The sequence below is a fragment of the Aspergillus ibericus genome (assembly GCF_003184845.1).
Source record: "Aspergillus ibericus CBS 121593 unplaced genomic scaffold BO80scaffold_10, whole genome shotgun sequence".
NCBI lineage: Eukaryota > Fungi > Ascomycota > Eurotiomycetes > Eurotiales > Aspergillaceae > Aspergillus > Aspergillus ibericus.
Window position 1 is genome coordinate 610,694 of NW_020292108.1, and position 18,800 is coordinate 629,493.

Consider the following 18,800-nt stretch of genomic DNA (forward strand, 5'->3'; position numbering starts at 1 on the left):
AATATCATGTAACATGGGGCTCGACTTGCACACGTGGCATTGTTGTGCCATTCATCTTAGAAAGCGCATTGTTGGGCTTTTTGCGGCTAATGTCTATCAATACGGTTTGTCTGCCTGGCTAGATGCATAAGTTAGATATGTTTGCTTTGATGCGCTGCAGCGCAAGTACTTACTGAAAGGATCTCTCTGGGGATGGCGGAGAATCCGAGAAGTGTCCCGGTTTAGGATGAGACACTGGGCTAGTTGACTTGTGGCTGAAAGAAGAGGAGTTGGACGCATTCCCTTGGAGCATCCAGCGCAATTCAAAGCGGGTCATCACGTGTGATGCTAAAAGTCAACTGGTTCTTGTGCGTAGCACATCTATCTACTCCGGAACAGCAGGTCTGAGGCTCCAGGCTTCAGGTAGGGCGTCCACAACCCCATCCTAGCTTAACTTCAAGTTTTAATGAAAAAAAGACACAGAAACATACAACAGAAGGGATTCACTGGTGGTCACCCACTAACCTCCCAGCGTGTGGCTTGAACGCGGCCAGAAGGCGGGTGGGTGCCGCTCGGGTAAGCTAGCGGGTAAGGCCGCTTTACGGTCGCGCGACCGGGGGTGACTTAGGATAAGTGACTTTTAAAAATGGATAAGTAATCACCCCAGTCGCGCAACATTCAGCAATCTCACCTATTGAAACTTAACTATCCACTTCATTTCTGTGTAGCAATGATGATTGGTTTATAATAGTGTGCTAGAATTACTAAGCCACGAAGCTGACTCGAGATTATCTACTTTAGGTCTAGCTACTATATAATCAATCCTATTCCCCAACCTGGCAATAAAGAACAGAAGCCCCATAATATTAACGTAAAAATTGCTTTACCTCGATCCTTCATAGAGATTTAGAGTCAACAAGATAATATATCGATGGTTAAATATTTCAAATTAGAAATTAGAGTCAAGCCATTCATCCAGACATAATTTACGTATATATTTAAGGACACAGCGAATCCAATAATATTTGGATGTTTGCTTATCAGGAGAATAGTATCAATCTTTCATTTCAGTTTCCATTCTCCGTAACCTGTGGACCAACTTGGATATTTGGCAGACGTGTTCTTGGCCCGACTGTGAGTGCCGCAGCTTTGTTGCTTGTCAGCACCGTGACGCTGTACTGCCGCAGTCCCAGTAGTGTGCTGGTGTTCCATCGCGGCCAGCTCCCCGGGTACGGGGTCTGCTCCGACCTTCCGCCCAGTTTGCTGGAGAAGGGTTTAAGTTTTAGTTCTCGATACTGAGGCGGCTGAACTATGATCGCCTCGCAAACCGGCAACAAGGCTCCCCACACAGACATGCCTTATCCAACTGTCGCCAGTAATGATCCGAATAGTCCACCGTGATCTCCGTCCCAGCAGAGACCCCACGAGACACCACAATAATGCGCTCTTTTCCCCGCCAGTAGAACCGCTGGAACTGGCTGTTCGGCCGACACGAATGATTGATAAACCGGGTGAAATTTCCCATTCGCCCCTGGTAGATCTGGTACCCCCGACTGCGCGAGCCACCCAACATCACATCGACGCCCTCGATGCCGTTCGTGATGATCCCGACGAACTCACCGATAGCCACGCCGCGGTTAAAGTCACACCGCGCCACGACCCCATTATTCTTCCCACTGGCCGTCCGGAATAGCTGCACCGGCACATGGCCGCGCACGCCCCCAAACAGCGCCGGAAAGCACACGCACTGGTTCTGTTCGATCTCGTCCGACTGTCGCTCCTTGCACGCGGGGCACATCCCCGGGTCCAGTCCGGGGACCACGCGCGGATCGTCCGCGCCGAATACCGCTAGGTCAACCACACACTCGTCGATGAATCGATAACCGAACCCGTCGTGGGCGTTGTGCGGCGGCGGGAGATGCGCGTAGGTCGACGCCAGCGGGACCGCCGGACTGCCCGGCACTGTCACCCATTCATGCGGATGGCCGTGGTATCGCCGGGGCGACGCCTGCCCGACTACCTGCAGCAGGTCCCGCCATTCCGGGTGGAGGGTGTCGGCGACGAGCTCCAGGCTGGACTGGATGGTTCGAAGCCGCGCGGAGAAGCCATCGTAGAACCCATTGCGGTATTTGCAGAACCGGTACACTCCGGCGCTGGCGAAGATGAGACTGGCCCAGCCGCCGGCGTCTTTGATTTCTTTGTATCCGCGCCAGATTGCGCTAAAGAAGTTAGGCGATGGGTGTCCGTGACTCGACGGGGAGGCTTACACCCGGTTTCGGAGATCCTTTTCTTTCCAGTTGAGCGTTGCGCAGGCCTCCTTCAGCGCGACCATCCGAGCCTCCGTCGTTGAGAGGTGGGGATTTTCTAGGCGGATTACGGCGATGCGGGCCTGGTAGCATTCGATCCAATACGCCTGCACGATCATCTCCAGCGCGCGAGAGGATTGGCTTTGGTTGTAGTACTTAAGGCAGAGCGTGTTGACGGCTCGAAAAACCTGGAAGGTTATCAGTGGACCATGCTATCGATGTTCCCGCGGATATCTTACCTCTCCACTGGCACCGGTGCGGATGTCGACAATGGGCTCAATGACCTGGTATCTGGATTAGCGGGGTAAGAACTGGCAATGGGTGTGATATACCGAGGGAACCCGATCCAGCTGAACTGGCTAGAATACCTGGCGCCATATACCCGCGATCAGCTTGTCGGTTGACGTGGGTTCTAAGACCGGTACTACCGAGTCATGGCCAGGCTTCTTGCGTTGTGGGAATCGCGTGTCACTGTGCACCTGGCGGATGGATGGCTTCAGTGACGACGCATTTGCAGCGGCAGTAGAGCTGTGCTCATCGCTGTTGGATTCGGGTTCGCTTGAAGTAGATGCGTTACTCGCGGGGGCTAACCGTAGACCACCGACGGTCTTTCGGCGCTTGGAGTAACGGGTGTCAATGTCGTCGTTTGGTAAGGACTGTGGAGTTAGGGGATTGTTTCCCTGGCATTCCTGGTAATCTGTGTTAGAAAATAATGCAGATGGTCATATCAAATGCTTACGTTCGGATCTGGTGTCGTTGTCGGGGTCAGTTGGGGTAACGGACGCCCCGTATCGAGATCAATGCATCCCTAGAGGCTCGTTAGAAAGAACAACAACCTTTGCTTCTTTCACATGATTACCAGAAGAAGGGCTCCATCGCGTGCGGCCGATGGCGTTCTACTCAGGCAAGCTTCAACCCTTAGAAAGAGACGGTCACCCTGCCCGTGCTCTGTTCTAATATCGTCGACGGCCGATGAAAGTTGGGACACAAAGTTTGGATTTTGGAAAAGAGTAGACAGCTGGGACACTACAGACGAGTCCATAGTGATAATCACTGTCTTTGTGACGTGAGAAAGGTTGGCTCCTTATGCTCGACGGCGGGATATGCTTGAGGATCCCGCTAGCCAAGAATTCTGCCCGGGCAGAAAATTTAGGTCGGATGAGGATCCGGCCTCTCAAAATGATCTGTTCTCGAGCCAATATCTGGTTATATGCTTTAGGGTTTGTAGATGGGTAAGGGGTCAAAGAAATTTGCACCTCCATGTATGACCAACCCAGAGCAAATATTGAAATTAGCAGAATTGCGTACTAGGATTAGTTGACTGTTGTGTACTGATTTTCCTACAATTGCCACACTTGTAGTAGCTGAGTCAGCCATGTTCGCCACATGACGTTATTCCAGTCACCACAGCACTCTGGGGATGTCACCACCCCAGCAATTGCATAGACGATACTCATAGGGCTGCATTGCTAATTCTAGGTCAAGCAGCTACATGGCAGTCTCTCTCTGATATAGGCTTATAGGCTAGACATACGCGGAGAGCATGAACCATCCTTCCCCGGTCCATTTCATGCTTCATCCCCACCAAGACGGGATGGGATTTTCATACCACCCTCAAAAAATTGTCCGTGGCCAAGAGCATGCGCTAAAGATTTTCCAGGCAGCGGGTTGATAGATATAAAGCGTCATCTGGCCCCGAATGTTTTTAATTTTGAACCGTCCTATTCTTCTTCTAAGCCACCATGGCGGAATCTCATCTCAATCGTCAGGCTTCTTCCATCTCTTATACGTATGACAACCTGACGGGATGGAGGCGACTGCGCCCCTTGCGCCTCTTCCGGGGTATGTATCACGATGTACGCCGTCGTCTGCCATACTACTGGAGTGATATCCGCGATGCCCTCACCTACCGCACCATTGCTAGTACCATTCGAATGTATTTTGTCAAGTAAGACACCCGTCGGGTCGGACTGGAGGAACATATACTGACGAACGCAGCATCCTCCCCGCCATTGCCTACACGTTGGATATGTATCGCCGCACCGGCGAGTTCTACGGCATTAACGAGGCGTTGTTCTCGTCTGCGTTGGCTGCCATGATCTTTAGCCTTCTAGGCGCTCAGCCGCTCACCATCGTCGGCATCACAGGTCTAATATCGTTATTCAACTACACGATCTATGATATTGTCATCCAGTACAGGCCAGCCATATACCCAAACTTCATGTGCTGGACCGCCATCTGGGCTGCCGTCTTCCATTGGATTGTCGCTGTCTGCAACCTCTGCGATTACATGCGCTATGTTACAGACTTTTCGTCCGAGTCTTTCGGTGCTTATGTGGGGATTATCTACTGCAGTAAGTATCTGATCCAAACGCACCGTGAGACGATGATTAACGGCAGCAGTCAAAGGAGTGGAGGAGCTGGTGAATGAATTTACGGAACATGGCTCAACCGCCGGATTCATGAGCTGTATGATTGCCATTCTCTATTTCCTGACGATATACAGCCTGGAGATGCTGGGATCCAGCACAATATGTCGGCCGTGGTTCCGGGGGCTGCTCGCTGATTACGCCTATGTGGTATGTACTACCGAACATCCTATAAATGGCGCGTCTGACTGCTGCAGATTGGTACCATCTTCTGGGTTGGTTTCTCGCACATCCCAGGGAACCTGAAATCCACGCAAATTTCTTTTGTCCCCACCAGTCGGGCTTTCTACCCTACCCAGCCCCGCGGCTGGCTGATTCATTTCTGGGAGCTCGACATGAAATGGGTCTTTGCTGCATTGCCATTTGGGTTTCTGGTGATGCTACTTTTCTACTATGACCATGTATATCTCCCGCATACGGTAGGATGACAAGACACTGATTTATTTAGAATGTTAGCAGTCTCACCGCACAGGCGAGGCAATTCCCCCTGAAGAAACCGGCCGGATTTCACTGGGACTTTTTCCTCCTTGGCTGCACGACGTTTCTGGCGGGAATGACCGGTATCCCCATGCCGAACGGACTAGTTCCTCAGGTAGGGTAACCTCCTTTCCCTATGACAGCATGCTGATATAGACAGGCACCAGTACATACCGACTCTCTCACCATCTACGAAACCGAACTGTGTCTTGTCGGGACAGAAGAAGGTGAAGGCGTCGAGCTCCGTCGACCCATAGTCAAAGCCACTGCCGTAGTGGAGCAGCGTGTCTCGCATTTTCTCATGGGGCTGGCAATCATCGGCACCATGACGGGCCCGTTGCTGATCGTGCTCCATACCATGCCCGCCGCCGTCTTTGCAGGCGTCTTCTTCATCGTCGGCTGGGGCTCCATTGAATCAAACGGTATGCTGCAGAAGACGATCTTCCTCCTGCGCGAGAACCGCTTCATCCAGCGGGATGAGCCGCTACTGCGAGTGAAGCGGAGGAAGATACTACTGTATATCTCTTGTCAGGCGATTGGAGTGGCTGCGTGCGTGGCTATCTCGCAAACGATTGCTGCCATTGGTACCCCTCTTGCTCCTGCAGGTTCTTCTTGGGCGAAGTACTAACGCTGGATAGGCTTCCCCATTCTTATCATCGCGCTTATCCCTTTCCGTGTCTGGACTATTCCGAAGTGGTTCAGTCAGGAGGAGCTGGATATCTTGGATGACTTGACGGCGAATAACACTGCCGTTTTGGCGAGCCTAGGTGGTCCTCCGCGATTCCCTAATGCAAAGGAACAACACTATGGTTTGGAACGCAGTTACTCCGAGCATAGAAGGGGGTCTTATCGCCAACGTGCTGGGAGCATTCATCGCTAGGGTGTGTATTAAGCTGGAATGAAAGGCAAGCGTGGCCAGAGTATCGGAAGATACCGCATGCGGCCAAGTGCAGAATGGATCTTGTGACCTCCAGGAATACATATCATGAAGATGGCGATGGGCGTAATGTCTCTGCCAGCTACAGCTATATATGTCTGGTAACGATGTGCATGTTAGCGGGCAGGAAGTATTACAAAAAATAGGAGATAAGGGGATTGACCGCCGACCAAGGGGCTGGGTTCCACAACTGAAAAGAATGAGTGCAGTGAATGAGCGACGAAGAATGAAGGGATCTCCTATTTATATTCACAAGGACAATGACTGGTTACCATCGTTGCCTCAACATTCTTTCCAGACCTCCTTGCTGACATTGTGAACTGGTGTTGAGATTGTCGATACAGTAGCGGCAACGGCCGAGGTATGACCCATGCCGAGCCCTTGAAACCAGCTAGCTAGCTTTCGCTGATGCATCTGCCCTACCTGGCCTTGCTTCCGTAAGATTCAATGATCGTGACCGGACTCAAAGGAGGGTTGGCTTCTTTCGCTAGCCTACTCCGAGTCACGCCTCCAATGACAGTCCCATGAGAAACGTGCGCGTGATGCAGGAGCTCAGACTTTTGTTGTAATAGTGTTCCATGACAGATTCCACATTTCACCCCTTTATCTGGCTAAGGGGGGTTTATATGTTTCTGTAGAAAGTGTCTTGTAAGTAAACCAGGCGTTATGTGCTGTAAAAAGTAGTTCTTTAGTGGAAGGTCTAGATTTCTTAAGTAGAGAAAGCAGATCTGGGGTTATTACTTTGGAGAAGTAATCCACACGGATTCTACTACTTAGTGTAGGGCTATCTCAGTCTTATTATCCGCGCAGATTTATTACTATTTAATAGAAATGTTAGATTTGTTACATTCAGGCGCAGGTCGCCGTCCTAGTCCTACTGGTTATTATGTAGGGTGGTCCTCTTCTACACTGTAGAAAGTAGTTATAGTATTAATTATATTGATCTAGTACCACTACTCCACTTCTAGAGTAGCGCCTGGCATGGTAAGTATAGTATTAATTATTAGTATTTACTACCGCGGTATAGATCCCCTCTACTTTAGGATGTTTATTATTTTGGTATTAACGAGCTTTTTAGCTAACTCTCTTAATTGCTCATCCATTTATTTATTTTACTTACCTCATTTATCCATGTTCTTGATAACATCACCTAAATCACCTGTATTTATTCTTCGTCTTAGCGTTGCTCACTTATAAAGCAGTGACTGAGAAAGGGCTCATATCCTACTTGGCCGCGTTTAATAGGTGGCTTAAGTACGGCTGAGCGGACGGGAAGCCCTGTTTTCCACACCCTATGGTCGTATGTACTTAGATTATCCTAGAAGAAAACTATATGCAGTGATTAATAGAGACGATTGTGGGGTGCAAGTAGGGGTGGCTGTAACATGTAGTAGACAGAACATGATTTTTTTTTCTTTTTCTCGCATTTTATATATATATGAAAAAAGGCCAATGGATGAATCAACAACATACAGAACCCAAATCCTGGCAGTCATCCACCCAGCTACTAACGATCGTAACAAGTTAGGTGGATGCCGTGTAGCTGAAGCTGCTGGGATTGGAATTAGGGTAAGCCCAGGTCTTGCCATGACTCATGTCTTAACTGCCTGATGATGGCCAATGAAGTCAGATATCGCGGGATCGACAGAAGCCCGATAGGTCCCCTATCATTACGCTTAAACCTCCGTGGGGTGTCTGCGGCTCGTTCCGCTTCAAGTCCCCGAATTCAGGAGCTAAAGTCCTCCAGATTGTGGCAGGCTGGCAGCTGCCCAGTGTCTTTCAGTGACGAATGACAAGCCTGTATCCGCGCACCATGGCGTAGGGGCTTCTGCATGACGAAGCCTAGCAAACAAAATGGCTGGAAACGACGGGCTGTGACTGCAGTTCATGCCCCACCTGGATTTATTACTAGTAGATTACCCATGCAAGTGTATCTGTATGACACGTAACACCAGTTGTTCATACTGAGCAATTACCGAGTTGTACCGAGGATAAGGATTGATGTCTTGTAAAGAGCGCCTGATCCAGCTTCTGCTCGATCACGGCGCCAATCCCAATCTCGTGCCGGACGGAAGTGCGGGGAAAGTGCCGACGCCGTTGATCAAAGCTGTTCGGACGCGCAAGTCGCCGGAAATCCTCAGCAGTCTGGTCGACCACGGAGCGAATCCGAAGACCAAATTCAATGGCAAGTCCGCGGAGGAATGGACCAATAATCCCAAGGCGAAGAATGCGCTGAAACCCCGGAAGACGCGGATGTACAATCGTGCGGTGGAAGTGGCCAAGGTGACGGGATTCCTCATGTCGGCCGTTTACTGGGCAAATAAGAACCTGAAGGTGGCGGCGGGGGTGGGGTTTGCTGTTGGGGTTGGAATGATTGCCAAGGATGCGATTAAGCGAAGGTTCAAATTGACTGGAGAGGTTGACGAACGACTGGGAAAGGTAACTAACTCCGTTTTCCTCCCTTGGAATAGTGTACATGCGATATGACGCTGACAGAAGCACACCAGTACATCACGGCGGACCAGGGATTCAATGATGCCAAGGAGCAAGAGAAGGAAGATCTCAAGAGCCGAATGCGGCAAATCATCAAGGATAACAATTTGAATAAGTTCTTCCAAGAGGGTGATCCTTTTCTGGAAGATGTGGTGGAAAGAGCCGTGGACTTGGACCGGACCAACCCGTCCAATGTGTTGGATCCCAAGGACCTGACGCATTTGGCCCTCTACCAGCCCGTTCTGTATTGCGGTAAGGACCCTCCCATGCCCTGTGGAAGTTGGACATTTTTGACAGGGATCTGTAGATGACAGTGGGTCCATGAAACGTGACCAGCGAAAAGACCATCTCAATGACCTGGCCCAGCGCATCACGAGTATCACGACTCGCGTGGTTCCGGATACCGAAGGGATCGAGCTGCGATTCATCAACGAGACAACGACGCCCGACATGTCGAAACCATCGGTCCAGAAGATTGACAGTATCATGAAACAGGTTCCCTTTGACGGATGGACGGAAATTGGCACCAATCTCAAGACCAAAGTGCTACAGGATACGGTTTACCAATACCTGGAGATAAAGACATTGAAGCGCCCCGTGCTGGTCTCGATCATCACGGATGGCCATCCGGCAGGGCCAGATCGCTCGCCGGAGCGGATTGATACCCTGAGGAATGCTATTCAGGAGTGTGGTGACAGATTGGAAGCCCATGGCTATGAACGGAAAGGTAAAGGGCCCATGTCATGTTCATTGAACTTGTCCTCTCTGACCAAAAATGCAGCTGTCCGGCTCCAGGTCAGTCAGATTGGCGATGATTCGACGGCGGAAAGGTTCCTGCGGGGTTTGGAAGATGACCATGAACTGGATGATGTTCTGTACATTACGAGCGGTAAGTCGTGGTAGAATCTCACCGAACAGTAGCTGACGATTTGTATAGAGCGGCTGGACGCAGAGTTCAAAAAGCTTCGCGACAATGACAACCGCCTGGAGCAATGGGTATGCTCCTTCCATTGCCTTCATTTGCTCCTTTTCTAACACTTTCCAGCTTCTCGAGTTCTTGATAGGTTCCGATTGTCGATGCTCAGTCATCTTAGTCATGTTGATTGTCGGATTCCGCCTACAGGCTTACGGCCTAGACCGGCGTGTCTAAAGTACACTATTTCGAGTGAAGGTTGAACTTGAGTGTTACTAAAACACTAATCAATTAACAATAATGTCTTAACATGCCTGAATTGAACAACAAATGCATATATCAATAGTGCAAAGCCTGTAGAAATCCCAGCTAATCCATATCCGGATGCTGCTCGCTCCACTCCGCATAGCTGAGGCTAGGATCCAGCGCCAGTGACGGGTCCAGCACAAAATCGTCGGACACACCAGCAGTCAGGGTGCCATCCCAGCAGTGCTCCTGGAAGCACTGCTCGCAGGCCTGCGACCGCTGCATGCCCACCCGGGCCAAACTGCGGTCAATGGCCGCACAGCCTAGACAGTCGGTCCAGGTACTGTCAAGAGTGCCGTTCCCCTGCGTCAGCAGATTGAAGCTGTTCTGCAGTACGCCATTGGCCTCGGCGGACGACATGTTGGTCGTTGACCAGCTGTAGTTGCTATACCAGCTGTACGGCGCGTTCGCAAAGTACGCGACGATGGGGGAGGTGGCGTCGCGCGTCGTGGTGAGGTTCGTGTTGCAACCAAACAAAACCGGCTTGAGTGTGTAGTTGCGCGCCAGCATCTCGCGGACCGGGGGCACCTCGGGGAAGGGCAGTCCATGGGCCTTGGCGAGCACATAGCTGTCCCAGATGTTGGTGCCGTTGTTCTATGTGTAGGGCTCATCGTCGGCGTCGTCGTCCCAGGCCATGCTAGTAAACATTAGAAAACGGTCAAAACCCTAAATTGTCAGACTTACATAAAGTCAACCTTTCGCTCAGGCTGGATGAGCGGCAGGAAGGGGATCGACTGCCCTGCCTCAGAGCCGTCGGCGAAGGTGAGGTTCTCGTCCGGATTGAAGGCGTTGGGGATGGAAGGATTGCTGATCTGCGAGACCGTGTAGTTGAAGTACTCGCTGAAGACCTCGTCAACTAGCTCCACCAGCTCATCTATGTAAGAATCGCGCTTGGCAACGCCGCCGTCGCGCTTGGAGAACGTCCCCAGCGTGTCGTTGCTCACGGCTTCAAGGTACCAGTAGTTCCATGCACTCGCGACGGAACCCAGGACAAAACTGGCCTGGTCGAGATTCTCGACGCACTTCTCGGCCGTGTTGTTCTCGTTGGGGACCGTACCAACGTACTTCGTAGGCACAAACCCAGCCGCCCATGACCCGAACTCGAAGGGGTTCCATTCGTACTATTCGTCGGTCAGTAACGGCATCGATACAGGGGTACATATATGGGGAGGGATGTTACCCATGGAGCATCCCACGAAGGAACGTAGAGGCCGTCCTCGACCGGCGAGCTCGTGTTTATGCTACTGGCGACTAGGATTGGAAAGGGCCCGCTGAAGTTCTTGAAGCCCGGCAGCTCAGGGATGGAAGACCAGGTGCGGTTCACTCCGGGGATAACCTGGGTGGCAAACGCCCGACCCAGGAAGTCAGACACGGAGATATTGAAACCGGCCGTGTACTTTTCAACGATGACCTCGAAATAGTCGTCATCATCCGCATCGGTAAACCGGTCCACGTCAACCTGCCAGTCTGCGATCATCTCGCTAATGGGCTCGTAGTCATGGAAGACAGGCGACGAGACGGGCCACGACCCGCCGGAGAGACCGGCGATATACGTCAGGATCTGGAACAAGCCGCCGACCTTGGCCTCACGGGCTCCCGCCGTGCGCTCATCGATGGCCTGCAGCCCGCCGACACCCGTCATGGCCGCGCGCCAGCCGCCGCCGCTGTTGGCCCAGCCGATCACCGGCACGCTGTAGTCGACGTCGGCACGCACTCGGCGCATGTACTCGGCCGTGTTGAAGTCTGCCAGGTCCAGGTTTTCGAGATACCTGCCCAGTGAGTCGACCATCTGTGCCTGGCGCCCGTGTACCCATTCCGACTCTGCCAGCGAGGTTGATCGCGGCTGGCGCACGAGTTGGATGTCCTCGGGACAGTCGACATAGTACGGGGCATAGCTGTCGGTGGAACTAGGGCTAGCGAGTGCCGTGGCGGCCGCCAGAAACACTGAATGATAAACATTATTAACTGATATATTCATCAACATTCTCATTTTGCAGATGCTTACCTGGCAGGGCGATGTGAGAGATCATAGCTGGTTCTTTTCTGATCAGATTACCAATGCTGATGGACAAAATAATCAACATGGGATTCAACCCGGACTTATATGCTGACGACTGGATACTGCTGAGTGAGGCCAGACACAACTGACTACACCAGATCCACGTACACCTCTGCCAAGTGATAATCATCCCTCCTTCCTCGCTTATGGTCTGCCATTAGCTAGTTCCCCTACATTGGAGCATCCATCTAGCCGAAGGATGCAGCTTCGTAGTCATTTCTAAGCGGAATAATAATTCCGGCATGGCAGTGCAGCCTCGCTTCCCACTTTTTCAACTCTGATATGACAACATTGGCAGGCGATTGGGGAAGGCATTGCTGACAGACGAAGCTTGTGCTGTGCATTCGCGTGGGAGGCTTCCGAAGAGGTTACCGCATCTGGAGAAAGTCCCGCTGATCACAGCAGAAGGATGAGTCGTTCAAGCTTTTCTTGCCCCACTGCGGCCCCGTTATTTCGCACTATGCTGCCAGGATTCAAGCTAACCTGAATTATGCAAGATGCGCGGCTCATCGAGGCTTGTCACTGTTCCTGGGAACTTCCTTTGATAGGGACTAACTAGTTGTAGCCTGCTCTGCGGGTACCTAATGGATGCCTGACCGCTAATTCATATTCTGATGGGATGCTGCTTACTCGGTACGCGGGCACAGCCTAGTGGCTGTTGGCGAATATGACAGGGCGCCGCTACAGCCACGCCCGACTCGCTATGACCACAACCGTCAGGCTATACCACTCAAGAAATGTATGGGGCAGATTTCTTCCACATAGGCTGTGTCTATATAGAGGAACTGTATTTGAACAGGCAGGCGTGTCGAATTGGGCCGACACGCATGTTACATGTACATAAGCAGGAAGAAGAGATATATAATTCTAGTAGTAATATTCACGCCAGCTCTATTTAATAAGGCACCGAGCTAAGATAATGTGGTGTTAGCAACCTGAGTGTGGCTGTAGCCTGGCGGGTTTGGTGGAACTTCTCGAGATCCTTCAATGGTGGAGATGGGCTGTGCCTGGAACAATAGTAGGTCTGCTTTTGTCCTGTGAGGTCATGGTGCATTCGTTTCCTTTCCTCAAAGGAACCTCTTCGATCACCTAATTCGTGGGGTGATCTGACTGGGGACTAGCCTTCTCTCTGGTAGGGATAGGATACTTGAACTACGAATTGCAATTTCATCATCTATGTGGGTTTATTACTATAGGGGTGACTGCCCATTCCAGGGGAAATATTCAAGCCAAGTCATCTTGACTCTCTACATAGTGGATCTTTATCCCATCTAGCATAGATACGAGCTCATAATAGATGCTCTTTTCAGCTACTGGGTGCTATGTAGTTAGTAATATATATAAATAAGTCTGAAGATAAAACCTAGAATGGACATCGAAAATACGATAACATTCTCATGCCCAAGAAATATCTATAGAGTATTGAAACGACATCGTATACCTAATCATGGTTCAAAACATGCGCTCTCGAGCAATACCTCCCAAACCACAACCCTAAGCCTCATCCCCATCAGAAAACTTTTCTGGCTCTCTCCGCGTCCGATCAACCCGCAAATCAAAAATATCGAGCCGCTGATACCCACCGACCACATCATGATACTGCTTGCCTTCAACCGCAAGACTCAAGTCCAGATCCGCATACAGAATACCCTCCTCAGCCTGCAAAAACTCCTTCTTCTGCACCTCCCCACTCGCCTCATCCACCGTCCAGCCCTCAACTGTCGCCCCCGTCGGATCCAAGAACATGCTCACCCCCCGTGGGGAATTCACCAAGGCACGGCGAATACATTCCGGCTCCCTTGCCCCATCCACCAACATCTCAATCGCCCCCTCATCCAGCACACCACTACACATGACCCCGAAGCATTTCGCCTCGAAGCAATGTGCCGCCGCGCGGAGCCGGTTCGCGAGCACATTGTCATAGTTACGGGATGCTGCATCGGCCGTATCATCCAACACCCGGGTCGGCCAAATACACGGCCAACTGGAGATATGAATCTGCTGGCGCTGCGCCATCAGCGCATACCGAGCGAGAGGGTTAGTATTTTCCCCACAGATCAAGGCACTGATGCGCCCGGCGGGAGTATCGGCAACGCGCAATCCATAGCCATCCCCTGGGCTCCAGGTGAGTTTCTCGAAAAACGTGGGGACGAGTTTCCGATGGTAGATGACGATGTCACCCGTGTGGTCAATCAAAAGATTGGTGTTGTAGAGACAGGCGATGCTGTGTGGGCTGCGCTCAGAGATACCCATACTCACGACGGTATGGGTCTCGCGGGCGGCGGTGCGGAGGGCGGCCACTTCGTCCCCGTCGATGGCGATGGATTGCGCCACCATGCGTTCGAATAATGAGTGGTTCTCGGTCGGAGGGCGTAGGGCGCTCCAGAGTGGGAATGCGGCGATATAGGACTCGGGAAAAACCACTAGTTGCGCCTTTTGCTTTGCTGCTTGGTGGATGAGCGAGACGGCTTTGGCGGTGGTTTGGGTAGCGGAGAGGAAGTGCGGGGTTACATGGCAGGCGGCGACGCGGGTGATCGCCATGACTGTGTCTTTGGCTTTCTGACTGGGGAGGCTAGTATTGGGCTGTGGGAAGCATTTGTTGGATGGGACGGTTTATGAAGACGTTGTCCTTATACTGAATGGTGCTGGTGGTGGTTAATTGGGGTGGTCGGGCGTATGAGACCTCGGGAGGAGCTGGTCCTGATAAGCCGGGCAGGACGCATAACCGCAATATGGCATACATGGTCCTATTTTGATCCTCTGATTGGCATCATTAGTTGATGTATAAGTCTCCTTCCATCTTAAATTTAGAACTAAATACAATCTCAAATGATATATATTCTGTTGTAGATTCAAGATCACTACGACCCAGCTTCAACGGTAGGCAATCTATCACCCGCTGGTATTTCGACCAGCAATGACCTTATCGATAGGCTGCTATCCGTGGTTTATACAGATAGATCTATGCCTGTATTTCCAAGATCTTATCATCTCCAAACAAAAATCTTAGAATTAACACCAACTCTACCACAGAACTTGCATCAAAAGCTTTTACCACGATCAGCCTAGATAATTAAGCTTTCAAGTCATGGTGATTCCCGACTCCTCTGACTACCAAAGGGTGTGGAATATGGGTAAGAGACTTAAGAAAGAGCCCCCCTTATGGCGCCCTTTCCATTTCGTCTCTAACTAAGATTTCAGAAGATGTGTTATCTACTCAATTATTATTATTACTCACATTCTTTCTATATTATATTCTCTTTCAATATTGGTGGGACGGAGGGGGGTGTTTTTCAGTATCAAATCATGCTCAAGTAATAGACTCGACAGAGGCCGAAAGAGCCCCATGCATGCACAAACTCACGAATAGGCCAGCTGCGGGGAAGGGCAATGCTATTACTGTCTATGTAACCTAAGTTGGCACACAAGCTCAAGTCTCGAGTAGTAATGAGTAGCATCCATGCTGACTGCACCTATTAACCCTACATGTACTACATCCCAAGGGCGGGGAATGTTACACATTGGCCCGGGACCAATAAGCATGCCGTGGATTATTGCAGCTAAACACAGATTATCACATATGTGCAAGGATAGGCTGGTCAGATGAGCCATACATGGCGTGGGGAGTTCATAAGACACCCAAAAATAGCAACTTAGAGGAAGAGATAAAGAGGGGTTCTCTCTCATCCACAACCTTTCCTTTTTACTTCTTTACGTCGCGCTCCCTTATCGAGGATCCATACTAGTCACAGGTTCAAATACACCATGCATTTCCGTGTCTTTATCATAGCGTGTGTCGCTTTTCTGGCTACTGCCGCCCCTCCTGAACTCACAACTGATGATATTGTCACTGACAACTGCGGATACCCCAACGGAAACTGTTATGATAACAACTGCCATGGGGAGCTCAGCAGTGACCGCATCACCTGTACTTCGGTATGTTTCTTTCACGTTGGCGAAGTGGAGGAGATGAATAACTTAACCTTGAATTAATCGGTTTACAGGGTCCATACCTAGGTTGTCCCTGTGGGTATGGCTGTGGAAGGAATGTCGGCCGTTGTAACGAAAATGGCTGTAATGGGAGCAATGGTCGCTGCACAAATAATTATTTGGGATGCAATTGTCGCTGATCGTGGTCAGCGCCGCTTGGGGATGGTGGTATTACTAGTTGCTGTTGGGATTTGTCTGGAGGGTGTAGTGATTCGTTGGTATTGGAATAGTTCATCTCAGTCTGATATTGAGTTTGAACGTCCCTTTGTGGGGATGAATATGAACAAACTTTCAAAATTAAGTACATATTATGGAACAAGTCAGAATAACAGCTTGGAGAACGACACAATAAAACAATCCTTTCCTGATGATAGGAGCAATTGTTGGTGCGCTTGGAAGTCCACATTTTCCACAAGAGTCATGGTGGTCACTTGGACTCACATCAGGCTAGCAAAGCAAAGTTCGACCTCGAGCTGCTGATCGTTGTCCCATCCAAGCTTCTTGGCACTCTTTGTCACCCCTTCAATCCCCTCAAAGTGGCAATCGCCATTGTGCCGCGTAGATGTATGATTGTCGAGGACGCTCTTCATCTCCCACTGCTCCTGGGATCCAAGATCCTGATTTCCCCGTGGTATGGCTTGAGTGTTGACAACAAGAGCCACCTTCTGAACGCCACTATAATAGCCGCTCTGGGACAGGTCAGCAAGAAGGTTAGGTTCGTCTTTGGCGATATCCCACGGAATTGCGAGATTCTTCAAGGCTGGCTCGGGGCAGCGAATAGTCATATTCTCGAATCCTGCCTGACACATCAGGTCACCCAGTGGCTCATAGTAGAACGTGTGGAATTGCTTCTTCGGTACGTAGAGCGTATCGGTACATGGATTAAAGGGGCGTTGGATAACGAAAGACTTCTTGGATGCATGGAGATATAGTTTGATCCCCTGTTGTTCCATCCAACGAAGTGTAAATTTGCTTGCTTCGCGATTGACGGAGATGATCGGGATGTTCAACTGAAGATATAGCAAATGGTGGTTGAATTTTAAGGTTATTTCATTCTCCCCTGTATTGTGTGACTCCCAACAGCCTTCCTGGTAGAAGTACAGAGGGCGTTGGAATTTGGGCAGGGTTTCTTTCCAGATCTGGAGCCGGAGCTCGACAGGCAGACGAACAAAGAGGGGAAAGTCCGCTTCAGGTGCTGCCATTGTTGATGGAATCGTATTCCGGTCAGGGTACTTGGATTGCGGTAGAGAACGAGAAGGAGTGTGGAGGTATGGCTGTTGTTTTTGGGAAACTGATCCTGTATGAAGATATGCCAACACTGCTGGGTGTGCGATAACGAGAAGGAGAGTACAAACCATGCAGCAGTCGATGTAGATGTTTCAAGATGTGGTAAAGGCTGCCACGTCAGGCGTATAGCCCAAGGAAAACTCTTCGAAGCCAACTCGCGTACACACCAGCCCTTGGTTGTCAGGGGGATGATGAAGGCCTTGGTTACCTGATAGGCTGGACTTGAGTAACACTCGTTCCTTTGTCCTATCCGTCGCCTTTTATTCACTTGCCCGATGTTTTAGCATCTTCTACCCTCGGAGTAGATGAGTGGACCCTGAAATATGGTTCGCACTTCTCTCCCCGAATCTCTTGCTCCATATCCTTCTACAATGATTTTCCATGCTTGGCATCTATGTCCAGTGAACAGCCGACCTTCTGCTTGAGCAGAACCGATTTGGCCGCGTCAACCTTGAGACATCAGCTAAGCTAATATGATAATTCAAGCACCAGCAGGACGAGAGGAAAGTCGAGCGAAATTTTCCAGCACGAAGCCACAGGTCGCAACAGATGCAATTTCACTAATATGCCTCAGCATAAGCCCTCACATTGGGCCCATCGTCGCACGATAGCATTTGTCCACGTCCACTTCTTCCACCTCAATAATGCCGACATTACCGCTGTGCTCACAAACTTCTTCGCCAACAAGTTCTCAACGCGTCAAGGCCGCTGCCATCACAGTTGCCGATGATATACGGATAATTACGACCCGCAGCAAAGATCTCGGAGAGAAGGGAGACAAACACACCCCGGATCCATATCAAAACACAAGCAGACCCAGTGCGAGCGATGAAACAGTCATTGAGATGCCAAAGACGTCGGGTACGAGCATTTGCGATGGGATAAAGATCAACAGAGAGGCTCGGGCTGTGGCTGTGTAGAAGTTGATAACTATGTATCCCACGGCCTTCTTTCCGCTGGCTCAGCTTTGAGAGTTGGTGGAGTCTTCAGGGCTGTATTATATTATAACAAAGAAAAGCTCGCAGACTCCCAAGCCATAGGTGGTATATGATCATCCTACACAGCAGATGTTCGAAGACTAGATCAGACGGCATCAGGGACTGAGGACCCATCCTGCTCTTGGGGGGAACGAAGCAGTTTTCTGCTACTCCGAACATGAATAAGGTGCCTGAAGGGCATGTCTCGCAAGTAGGTCAGCATAGATCAAGCCTGCTATTCAGTGTGGAAATAACAATAAAAAAACAGTTACTGGTTCTATTTCTATTGCCTAAACAACATCGCTAGCCGTGATCGATGACTTAGCTAGATAAAATACGAGTGATTGGTAGTTATACTAGGCGAGGACTTTGATAATATCAGTCAAAAAAGACATGGAAGATATGCTATTTCCCAGATTTCAATTTCCAATGGCGCGTAGATCATCGGCCAGCCCCAGTAAAGGTTGTATAAATTGCAACCCCCCCCCCCTCTTAACTATCCCTTTATTCGACCTACAATGTAACGAGAATAGAATGAAAAATATCATATACTTAGATCAGGACAGGGAATATTGATCCCGCACCGGGTGAACTATACTGTGGGTACGGCGACAAATATGAGCGGATTGCTCATGGTCCCACAACAA

At 50.4% G+C, this 18,800-nt stretch overlaps 7 protein-coding genes across 7 annotated transcripts, besides 1 other annotated feature; 3 read left to right on the forward strand and 4 right to left on the reverse strand.

Moving 5' to 3' along the window:
• Window positions 1–1,288: 1,288 nt before the first annotated feature.
• BO80DRAFT_350540 (SET domain-containing protein) lies at window positions 1,289–3,327 on the reverse strand (the record flags this gene model as incomplete). The annotated part of the gene is made up of 6 exons (XM_025715547.1): window positions 1,289–2,198; window positions 2,247–2,473; window positions 2,525–2,569; window positions 2,654–2,974; window positions 3,025–3,093; window positions 3,145–3,327. The coding sequence occupies 6 exons, from the start codon at window positions 3,325–3,327 to the stop codon at window positions 1,289–1,291; spliced, it is 1,755 nt and encodes a 584-aa protein (XP_025577638.1).
• A 410-nt stretch (window positions 3,328–3,737) lies between these two features.
• Window positions 3,738–6,497, forward strand: BO80DRAFT_402333 (anion exchange family protein). The gene is made up of 7 exons (XM_025717607.1): window positions 3,738–4,233; window positions 4,284–4,639; window positions 4,689–4,864; window positions 4,912–5,115; window positions 5,163–5,306; window positions 5,352–5,775; window positions 5,830–6,497. Exons 1-7 carry the CDS (start codon window positions 4,028–4,030, stop codon window positions 6,069–6,071), a joined length of 1,752 nt encoding a protein of 583 aa, XP_025577639.1. The 5' UTR covers window positions 3,738–4,027; the 3' UTR covers window positions 6,072–6,497.
• A 1,632-nt stretch (window positions 6,498–8,129) lies between these two features.
• On the forward strand, window positions 8,130–9,656 carry BO80DRAFT_471124 (ankyrin repeat protein; the record flags this gene model as incomplete). Its single annotated transcript, XM_025723090.1, has 5 exons — window positions 8,130–8,546; window positions 8,636–8,873; window positions 8,929–9,348; window positions 9,403–9,510; window positions 9,559–9,656. 5 exons carry the CDS (start codon window positions 8,130–8,132, stop codon window positions 9,654–9,656), a joined length of 1,281 nt encoding a protein of 426 aa, XP_025577640.1.
• Window positions 9,657–9,903: 247 nt separating this feature from the next.
• BO80DRAFT_453484 (FabD/lysophospholipase-like protein) lies at window positions 9,904–11,870 on the reverse strand (the record flags this gene model as incomplete). The annotated part of the gene is made up of 4 exons (XM_025722009.1): window positions 9,904–10,408; window positions 10,525–10,961; window positions 11,021–11,784; window positions 11,846–11,870. 4 exons carry the CDS (start codon window positions 11,868–11,870, stop codon window positions 9,904–9,906), a joined length of 1,731 nt encoding a protein of 576 aa, XP_025577641.1.
• Window positions 11,871–13,304: 1,434 nt separating this feature from the next.
• BO80DRAFT_16817 (carbon-nitrogen hydrolase family protein) lies at window positions 13,305–14,564 on the reverse strand. Its single transcript, XM_025713925.1, has one exon. It carries the CDS (start codon window positions 14,438–14,440, stop codon window positions 13,394–13,396), a length of 1,047 nt encoding a protein of 348 aa, XP_025577642.1. The 5' UTR covers window positions 14,441–14,564; the 3' UTR covers window positions 13,305–13,393.
• Window positions 14,565–15,629: 1,065 nt separating this feature from the next.
• Window positions 15,630–16,029, forward strand: BO80DRAFT_471135 (uncharacterized protein; the record flags this gene model as incomplete). Its single annotated transcript, XM_025723091.1, has 2 exons — window positions 15,630–15,835; window positions 15,904–16,029. The coding sequence occupies exons 1-2, from the start codon at window positions 15,665–15,667 to the stop codon at window positions 16,027–16,029; spliced, it is 297 nt and encodes a 98-aa protein (XP_025577643.1). The 5' UTR covers window positions 15,630–15,664.
• Window positions 16,030–16,326: 297 nt separating this feature from the next.
• Window positions 16,327–17,091, reverse strand: BO80DRAFT_453511 (2EXR domain-containing protein; the record flags this gene model as incomplete). The annotated part of the gene is made up of 1 exon (XM_025722011.1): window positions 16,327–17,091. The coding sequence occupies one exon, from the start codon at window positions 17,089–17,091 to the stop codon at window positions 16,327–16,329; it is 765 nt and encodes a 254-aa protein (XP_025577644.1).
• Window positions 17,092–18,745: 1,654 nt separating this feature from the next.
• Window positions 18,746–18,800: part of a sequence feature (Protein overlapping with rRNA (BO80DRAFT_350420, RAL03318.1) was converted to a misc_feature.) that runs on past the window's edge.